The following is an 11,054-nucleotide window of genomic DNA, read 5'->3' as shown; positions in this document are numbered from 1 at the left end:
ATTCTGCTATTGCAGCGTTCCCTGGTATATCAAATACTAATTGACACTATCTTTTGATTTCTAATAATGCATACTCCTAAAGATCCTGTCATCAATACGATCAATAATATTGCATTGGATATATTCTAGGCCTAGATTTCGTGATTGTCAATGTCTAGGCCTAGATCTAGATCTAGATTTAGTAGATCGTGAGCCTATGTACTATGCACCCGGTACACTAGATTTATCCTCTGATCTTATCACTCGTTACCAAAGTGAGGCTATTTTTTAATCTAATGTTTTCCCTTTTAAAATAATTTATACCTAGACAAATGATTGAAATACGTTGATCGATACTTTATTTTGGTAGATAGATCTATATAATTATTTAGATCTAGATCTAGATTAGAATGGGCCCTAGAGTAGGATTAACAACAAGGACGCTCTCATATTCTACTCTATCCAACAAGCCCAGGGCCAAGCCATCGGGGCTCAGTCACACGCTCGCTGGGGGCGTGGCCTATTTTACGCATGCTACGTTTTTTTTACAAAGGGAAAGAGGCAGCTGCAGCATCTTACCGAAGGGTGTAGTGTCTTTGCTTGTAAGTCTTTTTTCTCCATGTTGCATTCATTTAATTTCAAGAAGTGAGGATTTGCGACCCAGCATTTGGAATTTCTTATGTCCAATTCTTTATGAGACTAAAACAAGACTTTGATTAGCATATGAATTTTACTCAAGTTGGGTTGAGGTTTTTTTGTGGAGGTTTCTTTTAACTGCAGAAACTTTGCTTGCAGTAAATACTGTCACTGAGCGACTAGTGTATAGTCACACCAGTTCAGCCACCTTCCGCATGGATTGGGTTTTTTTTCAGCATTTTAGATTCAGAATCATGTCTTTTCTTTTTCGAGTTTTTGTTTGATCATTATCATTGCTTTTCTCACGCTGGATCAAGATATAGGCCACGAACAAACGCTTTCCACCTTTCCCTAGTTTTTGTTTGATACTTTGCCTAAACTTTCACTAAGAACCTACACTTTGTCATATAGTCTACGGCCAGTTAATGCAAATATATTCCATCAGAGTTGGATTTGTTTGAGCCAGCATTTAATGTAAGATGAGTTCAGCCATGTACGCAGACTGAGCAAAAAAGAGGATCATCGAGCTAGTGGAATGACTTTAGGAGAAAAGCATGAAAGAATTTTAATGTGTAGGAGGAAATGCAGCTTTCGTGGCTGGGTTAGGATTATAGCTACAATGGTGCGTTGGCGATTTAGTATGATTTGTAGTAGTTTTTTACTTTGTATTTTAACAGGAACCTCGTGATGTGGGTGGTTGGCGGGTGCTTTGGTGTAATTTGCTCCTTCTTTTCTATCAAACAGCTATTGTCCTGATCTCTCCTCTTTTTAACAGCTCTAATCTTCAGCTCTTATAGTTATGGCTTATTGTGTTGCAAGTGCCATAAAAATCTTACTAAAAAAAGACAAAAACAACCTCGTGGTGTTGTGTTATCTTCTGTAATGTCCTAGTACAGTCTAGCACCTGCATAACCAAATTGACAGGACACCGAAATCTTTCTATTTTGTACAAATTTTTACTATGTACTTGTTTTGAATGCAAAAAATATACATGTATAAGAAAATAATTGGGGAACCGAAAATCTGTTTGAAATGTGTGTGTTTCTGTTCACCATGTGTGTGCTAGACTATATTTTACTTTTATTTCATTTCAAAATAATTGCCAAGTCATATGGTCTTATCTTGTCTAAGGATATACACTATATAAATGCAATCTATTATAATTATTATTATTACAGTGCAGCCTCTCTATAACGACCTTTAATATAACGACATCCTCTGTTTAGCGACATGGTGCCCAGGTCCCGATTTTTTCCTTATATATCATAAGTACAGGTCTTGAATTAGGTGTTCAGGAGGGCAGGCAAAAATTGCCCAGAGGGCACCAAGGCAATAATCATAGATGATCATTTTGTTGATTAAAGTTGGTAATACTTGATCGTGCATCACAACGTTTATATATAAATAACAATTTAATTTATTCTTGCTCTCAACAAAAGTATAGAGTTATTGGAAAATTTGTAAAATCATGAGTAAGTAAATAATGGTAAAATCACATCAAAACAAAAGCACTAAAAATCACAGTTTTGAATCAAACAATGATCACGATTACATCTGATTTTTAATGCCTTTATGACTAGCTCTTATTGATTGGATAAAAATGAATGAACTTGACTGTTGACAATAGGGCATGATAGAAAACAGTAAGTAATATGACCGATTAGGTAAGCCATTAATCATTTGAGGTTGAAACAGAGTGGTTTACAGGCAGTGTAGTGATAAAATAAAAACAAATGATGGTAAATGAAAACAAATTTTGAACTTGTATGAAAAAGAAAAAAAAGGAGAAAAACAACTTAGGAACTTTTGTGGAAAAAAAAGAATGAATAACTAAAAACGGCTGTCAAGAAGTAAAACAGCATGAGGTTATGACTATGATAAGTGAAAACAAGTTTTGAAAATACATGTTTTAAAGTATATAAAAAAGACTAAAACAATCAGCATGTCATATAATGGCTTATGACTAGATCAGAATATTTAAAATATGTTGGCGCTCACATATATAGAAAAAGACTGGCTTACTGTTTGTCCCTTATGGGAAAAAACAAGTGATTTTAAAAAGTGTCACCGGAGAAGATGATTTCAGAGAATAGTTCTGTTTTATCAGGACGTCTATTTGCGAGACACATCTCTTGCAATTGGCAATGCAGGGTTCTGGATTGAATTCTTTGATCTCAGGACCATTCTAGAAAGCGAATGCCTCCTGTCACCAAGGATGCGCCTTCCCATAGAAAACTGCCTTTCTACCTCGACTGTGGATGATGGCAAACAGAGATTATATGAGCCAAATGAGACAGATTGGGAAATGTCCTTGCTTTTTTCGGGATTGAACTTGTCTTGTTCAGAGGTATTAAGCCCTGACTTTCGGAGAGAAACATGAGCCACTCTTTCTTTATTTTCAGTGTTGAGCATCCTTGTTGTTGAAGCACAGTCTCATAAAGAGCTATCAAGTCATCCATCTGTCTCACCATATTCTTTCAACTCATCCATTTTGTCAGTTTCAGGACACTTGTTCAGTCGAATGTCCTTGCGCTCTTCAAAACTTTTTTTTCTGATGTGCCAGAAAATCTTTCTTCCAAGCACAGCACCAGCCTATCCAACACATCTTTCATGGTTTGTTTGTAATCATCACACTTGCATTCTCTCACATCTGCAGTCTTCTTTTTCATCCAGAGCTTTTTTCAGACACAGCTCTGGTCCCCCAGGAAATCGCGGTCTTGGCCGCGTTTTTCGTCGCGTTCCGCAATAAACCCGCAATTTTTTGCAACTTTCGCAATTTCTTGCAATTTTAGGCAAAATAACATCGCTTTAATTTTAACAGATTTCTAATTCGAAATGGTGCGAGTACAGAGCTGATAGGCCTACATAAATCATGGTTTTGGCCCAGCTCTAGTCTACTGGACGTACTCTAAAAGCTATTATAACCGGAAATTCAGGCTGGAATACATAATGTATAACTCAAACTGAGACATAGAGACATAGAGATCTAATGAGTGTAAGTGTAAGCGTGCATGTGTGATAAGAAAGTAGGTGTGTGCGTGTGTGTGGTGTGCATTTGTGTGCGCGTGTAAGGTGTACGTGTGTGTGTGTATGTGTGCATGTGCGCGCGTGAATACTGTTCGTACATGATGCATGTGTCTGCATGCACGGTAACCGGGCACCTAGTCTCAGTATCTACGTACACGGTAACCGCAATGAAACTAAATCAATATTTGTCCTGTGCTGTCATTTGTTGAAAAAAAAAAAGAAAGTCATTGTACAAGCGTCTTGTCGGGCTCACCATCGTGACCGGTCAGTGAACCTGTGCTTTCGCATCACATTGTGAGTACCAGTTGGGGTCACCAAAGTTCATTCAAAGTCTGTGCGCTGCAAAGTATAGGGCTCCGGAACGGGGGGATTATTGATTTTTTTAAAAGGTACAGTTCGGGAGATGGCTGGGGTTGAAGGCAACACCAGATGACAAAAACTGAACTTGGAGTTCTGAACTGCCCGATTACCGAGTATGTGACACTGAGACTACGTGCCCGGTTGCCGGTTACCGTGTATGTAGATACTGAGGCTAGGTGCCCTTTTACCGTGTACGTAGATACTCCCTCACTAAAATTGATGTAGTAAAACGCCTTAAGCTGCGTTCGCGCGGGAGTGGTCGGTATAGAAATGATCTACATTATTATTACTAATAAATGGGGAAAAAAATTGCTGTATTTTACGATTTGACTTAGAGTCAGGGGCGGACTGGCCTATGGGCATTTGGGCAATGCCCCCTGGGCCGGTGTCGAAGGGACAAAGTGTGCCGGTGCTTAAAGGACAAAGTGGGCCGCTTGGTTAAAAAAAATTGTCATCAGGTTACTGTGTTTATAACACCAGTACTCCTTTTTTCTGCAATGTTTAATCTACTTGTAATCTCGAAAAAAATAATGTTTTAAAACGTACAATTTTTTTCTAATTGCCTACTTGGCTGCTGGAGTAAGGTGTCACATGCAGCGGACCTACAGCAGTTGAAACAACGGATTTTGACCAAGTGGACGAAAGTAGTGGATTGGCAGCTGCTGCTGATCTATCAGCAGGCTAAGCAACGGAACTTGACGAGGAGGACAAAAGCGGTGAATTAGTTGCTGGACCCTCATCGGGTGAAATGAGAGAAATTAAACCAAGTGAAAGGGAAGCTTTGCCCTGGCTAGCACAGAACAGACTGCACATACTGAACTTGAAGCCGCAGGAAGTGAAGATGAGAAACCATGCACAGAAAAAGAAAGGTTCTTGTTTTGGAATCACCATCCACGTCAGAAGACTGATAATCGAGTGGTGCAAAGATGTTTCATTCGTGAAGACGGTTCTGACAAATGGTGGCTGTCTTACAACAAAGACTCCCATGCACTTCACTGTTCTGTCTGCTTTGTGTTTTCTGCCACTTCAGACACATCCACATTTCTTGAGGGGATGAAAGACTTGCGGCATGTACATTCTCCTATTGAACAGCATGAACGTTCGTCTTTGCACCTGCAATGCTCAACAGCATACCTGGTTGATAAAAAAAAACAATCAAGCATTTCTTACGTGTTGACGAAGGACTACTGTGATGAAGTCAGAAAGAAATGGCAAGTGATGAATCGAGTTGTGGATGTAGTTTAACTCATAGGCAAGAAGGGACTAAGCTACAGAGGAAGTACGGAAGAGGCAGCCTACACTTTGGACAATGCAGAAATTGACCATGTTACTTTCCTGGAAATTGTTAAGTTGCTACGTAAATATGATTCATGCACAGCTGATCACCTCTCTCGCGTAGTCCATAACAGCAAAACAAAAAATGAGAAGTTCAAAAGGCAGAGGCTCATTTGTTACTTTTTTGTCCAAAACTACTGTGAATTCTACCATCACGGTTATTCGAGATAAGATCCGTTGCTTCATTTCGGAAGAAAACAGACATGTTTGCTGTGGAAATTGACACAACGCAGGGCATAGCAACTCAGGACCACTGCTCCATTGTCGTTCGATACGTGGATAATACTGGGCAACATCCAAGAAAGACTGGTGAGCATAGTGAAGTGCGAAGATACTACCTGCGAAGCTTTTGTGCAGATAGTTTCAGAAGTTATGCAAGGGTTGAATCTTGACCTCAGAACAATGCATTGGGAACGCAACTGACGGTGCAGCAAACATGCAGTGACACTATAGAGGTTTCAGTACTCTTCTTTCAAACAAAGCTCCAATACAGATCCATGTTAGGTGCCACGCTCATGTATTGAACCTTGTTGTTTCGGAGGCCACAAGTGCTGTAGTGAACACTGCATCGATATATTTACATTGATGAATGACATTGCACTATTGCAGTGTTCTTTCGGGAATCTTATCAATGGATGAACATCTGGAGCAGGCACTCAACTATGAAGCGTTTGGGAACCATTGGTGAGACCAGATGGTGGTCAAAATATGCTGCCTTGAGGGAGGTGTTTGGTTCTTTCAACAATCCACCCGAAGCTCTATTTGTTGAAGTGATCACCAGCCTCAACGCTATACTTGTTGCTGACAACACCCAAGCAGTCGTTAAAGCTAAAGTAAGAGGATACATTGATGCTCTACTTAAGTTTGAAACAGTTCTCACAGCGCAAGTGTATCTGCAAATATTTTCACTCACTACAGCTCTTTCCAAGTATGTGCAAACCGTGCAATTGGACCGTTTGACTGTATACAAGATGGTGGCGGAGTTGCTGTCAAACATGCAGGCCCTCAGGGCGGACTCCGAAGCTTCTCAAAATGCAGCTGCAAAGTTTGTTCAGTGGGTAAATGATGCACTGGAGGAGAGTGGGTCAGATTCGTTCGTGGAAGAGTCGCTTCCCTTGAAACAGCAAAGACGATGCAGACGAATGGATGATGAATTCTGTACAGACGAAGCTACTGCCCTGAAGAGAATCAAAACCCGTCTCCGAAGCACAATGACATCAGAACATCTAGAGGCATTTATGCTGATGTCATTGGAAAAGGAGATCTTGACCAAACAGGACAATGAAGACATCATTGATGCTGTGGCCGCCAAAAGCAAAGAACTTGGCAGGCATCTACTCTCTTGGGTATACTCTGGGCTGAGTTCTTGTGATTATGTTGTTTTGATTTGTTTGTACGACATGTATGTTGTATACTTACATACCTACATACACACATACACATATGCATACATACACACATACATACATACATAACATACATACATACATAACATACATGCATGCATACACAAATACGCGCACACACATATGCACACATCCAAACACACACAAATACGCGCGCACACATATGCACACAGCCAAACACCCCCAAATACAACATGTGTGTTTTCGTCTGCTTCTGTGCTCTAACTAGTAGCATAATAATAGTATGTAGGCTTAGAAACATGTTGGCTTTGCATGTTTTACTAGGCCTTAGTGGGCCGGTACGGATGACAAATAAATGCACGGGCCGGTTTTAAGTTAGAGTTAAAACAATGCCATACTGGTTTTAAAAAAGAAAATACCTGAAATAGATCTAAATACAGATTACCGGTGTATCGAAGGTTTCAGGAGAAAAATAAAAGAGGATCTGAATTGATTGGGGCATAAGCTAATTTTGCATTTAGAGGTTGTTCGAATCTCCCATCAATTTTTTTGGTTTTTATACTAAACCTCATACTACACTTCTAGTTGTAGATCTTTGCATGAACCAAGTACCCGGTATGTACTGAATTTGGTCAAATTTTATGCCTTCATTTAAAAGTTATTACGAAAACCAAGGGTTCCGTTATTTTGGGTCACGCGGTATTATATTATATTTGATCGATAACTTTATTGTTAACGTACTCGTGTGTTGTTATTAGTAATTAGTAAATGTTGTTAATGAAATTTGTATTGTGGGTCATGATTTTTTTAAAGGCTGTTCTGCATTTATGCTACCGGTACTCAAATTGTCATGTTTTTTAAACTAAAAATGTTTAGCCCGTATTAATGCGCTTGGGATGGGTAGGTTGCAATTTTTTGCTATTTTTAGGCATTTTACCTTGCAATTTTTTGCAATTTTTCTATTTCAAAAATGCAATTTTCCGCGGGGCCAGCCAGACTGCTGAGGTTTGGTTATCATTGATGTGAGTGTGTTTGCCTTTGCCATGACAAAATGGACTCAATTGTCAAGCTGAGCAGTGTCTGACTGAAGCTTTGATGAGATTTCTAAAGTCTGACAGGATGTCTTCTTACCCCCCCCCCCCTTCTCTTCTCCTACGAGTGTATCTTAAAATTATTTTGTTTAAAATCAATAATTCCCCCCATTCCGGAATCCCATACTTCGCAGCATTCAGACTTCGAATGAACTTTGGGGACCCCAACAACCGGTGCTCACACGATGCTGTATCTTGTGATTAAGTTGTGATGCAAAGGTGCAGGTTCACTGACCGATCATGCAGACGAACCCTAAAAGACGCTTGTATAACTTGCTTTTCTTTTTTCTCCCACAAGTGACAGCACAGGACAAATATTGATTTTTTTTCATGGTGGCACATTTTAAAAAAACTAAAAACAATGGCACGGTAAAAATTGCCGCGGTCGACCCTTTGATTTTAAGGCCATTACAACAAATTGCAAAGGCACCAAGGCAATTTGCCGCGGTCTATTTCAAGCCCTTTATGTAATAAAAAACTCACTCTAAAGACATAATTTTAATAAAAACCGTATAGCAACTTGGATATAGTGATAATCGGCAACTTGAAATTGACAGTGAAGACGAAATTTCTGGTCCAATGAAAATGCTTGATTTCCGACCAGTGAAATCCCGTAGCCACTAAAAACGCTTGCTTTCCTACCACTGAAAAGGCCTGACTTGCCAACCTATGATTCATGATATTCACTCTCCTCAGTGCCTATTGTCGGGTTTAAGAGACAGCGCTATCGACCCGCTATCAGTATCTCTTATTGCTAATTTTTAAAAAATCATCACGATGTCTCTGTTTATAAACAAACTTCAAAAAGAAAGGAGAGAAAGCATGGGCTACCTCGGAGTAGCTTGAAAAAATGTTTGTGAATAAGGGAACTAATCAAATTCTCTGGTCCACACGTCGTATTGTTGCATTCTTTGTGTACTTAACCCATCCCCCTCCCCCCGTTTTTGGTTGACTCTCTATAATGACATTTTTTTATGGTCCCGACGATGTCGTTATAGAGAGGCAGCACTGTGTAATCAATTATTGTTGTTGCTATTTTCTTTTCAAGGTGGAGACATTCTGATAGTCGCCCATGCTGGGAGCCTTGACACGTTCACCCGCCGTCTTCTTGGAAAATCTCCGAGAAATTCCCAAGAGATGCACCAGATTTTGTCCAGCTTCACGTACTGCAGCTTCTGTTGCTGTGTGGAAAACAGCAAGACGGGCAAGTGGGCGCTTGGCCAGCCTCCTATACCTCCGCTACACGAGTTTAACTGGAAGGTCTTGTTGTGATGGCCGTAGTTCACTGGCTGTGATGATATTTTTACTCCCCTGGTGGTGTTGTAGAAGAGAAGCACCTAATATATTATATATATATATATATATTTTATATATATATATATATATATATATATATATATATATAGATATATATATATATATATATTATATATATATATATATTTATATACCGATACATGCGGTGATTCTTCCATATCGTCGGTGTCTTTCCCAAACACCCAAGTCATTTTTTTAAAGAAAGTTTTGAGAGAAATTAAAGAAAAAGATGGCACTGAAGTCATTTTATAAAATTTTTTTTTTTTTACATTTTGAAAGAAAGTTGAAGAAAAAGAGAGGGCCCAAGTAATTTTTTTTTTAAGTTTTGAGAAAATTAAAGCAAAAGAGAGCGCCCAAATAAGAACCATGACAAAGGTACTTTTTATTTTCAATAAAAACTAGGAAGGAAATCATGAAACAGAAAGAAACTTTATTTTACATAGTGAGATGTCTTTAGATGTCCTTCTATTCGATTAATAGCTTTATTTTTAAAAAGCCACCAACATTAGCTTATATGTGATTGTGGAATGACGCTGACTATGCAGATTCCAGAGATATACTTAATTACTAGTTGTGCTGTAATGAAAATTACTTAATTAGAATACTTTTGATCTTGAGCCAAAAATTGTGTTGCAGTCCTGGTTTTGATATTGAGTGTGGAAAAAGAATGGTGTGTCACATTCAAATACCTTTTTGTATGCTTAGTCATTTTATGTGCCATTATATAAAGATACCTCAATATTTTTCTTTACTTTTTATGATGAAAGTTGAAGGATAAAAGAGTTCTAAATGAAGCAGCAAGGCTATGCATGAGTTGTAGAAAGGATAGAACTTTTTAACTGAAGGGAGATTAATAAATCGGTAATAGGTGGATTTTCTCCTTCTTTGTCCTCACTGAAAGACATATATTTTTCTGATTTAGAGTAACTGAAGCTGGTTGCATAACAATAGCACAACATCTTGATATTGTGATTTCAGACACCCTTCACTGATTGCACTTCACCGATTGTGGCTGTTGAAATTCTCTTATTTTTTTGCTTGCTTCGGGTATAATTTTTCAGATAAATTTAAGACAGGCAGGCATATTTTTCACACAAGCTTAAACTGTTTCAAAGGTTTATTCAACGCTGATAATATATCTGTCCTCAGAGAAAGTTGCATTTGAAAAGAAGCGAAAGTTGCAAAAAGTTGCAAGAAAAATCAACAAAAGATGCAAGAAAAGTTGCAAGACGTGTATAGCTAGAAAATATCATGGAATTATTGGAATACATTGTTGGTATGCTCATTGCAATCAAAGTAACCAACGTGAGTTTTGTTAGATCAAAATCAAATGTTAAATGTTAATGCCTACCAAAAAACCCCCCAAAAAACCCAACTGCATGGAGGTTGCATGGTGTAAAAAGCAGTTTGTCCCCTGACACATACGTCAGATCCTTAAACTCTCGCTGACATTGGACAGGTGTGACCAGCGTGGTTTGGGGCTGTTCAAATATAATCTTACACTTTTTGGGGGACTTTTGCCCCCACCCTACTGTTTTCTTCCATCTCCCCCTCCCCCCCCCCCCCCCCCCACCCGAATCCCATAATACTAATTTTTATTCGCTTTTATATTGCCCAAATCTGTCTTACAATCATAATTCTATGTGCTTTACTTTTACTTAATAGTATTCATGAAAAACATGCATACACACATGTGACATAATAATTAAATACGGTACAAGCGGAACTTTTCCGGAAAAACTTACGGTGTCATTTTACCACTTTAATCACACCGGTGTAATCAAAATTAGACTAGATCTACATGTCATATAGCATAGATATCTACCAGTGAATCAAGTGTGAGATAGCATATTTGGGCTTACTGCTCGAGGACCTACTGTTTCGTCACAATATACCGTGCCTACCGCTCTAAGTGAATAGTAGTAGAGTTAACTCCTTTTTT

The 11,054-nt window shown here is 38.7% G+C and overlaps 1 protein-coding gene across 1 annotated transcript in view; it reads left to right on the top strand.

The window, feature by feature from the left end:
* LOC101847825 (ubiquitin-associated and SH3 domain-containing protein B) overlaps positions 1–9,163 on the top strand; it is a 21,034-nt gene extending 11,871 nt beyond the window's left edge. The window contains exon 7 of the mRNA XM_005100605.3: positions 8,844–9,163. Within this exon, the coding sequence (XP_005100662.1) occupies positions 8,844–9,067 (224 nt within the window). The 3' untranslated portion in view covers positions 9,068–9,163. The remainder of the gene's footprint in view (positions 1–8,843) is intronic.
* Positions 9,164–11,054: the final 1,891 nt, after the last annotated feature.

Source organism: Aplysia californica, unplaced genomic scaffold, assembly GCF_000002075.1.
Source record: "Aplysia californica isolate F4 #8 unplaced genomic scaffold, AplCal3.0 scaffold00253, whole genome shotgun sequence".
Taxonomy (NCBI): Eukaryota; Metazoa; Mollusca; class Gastropoda; order Aplysiida; family Aplysiidae; genus Aplysia; species Aplysia californica.
Note: the sequence above shows the minus strand (reverse complement) of the source record. Positions and strands in the feature narration are given on the sequence as shown.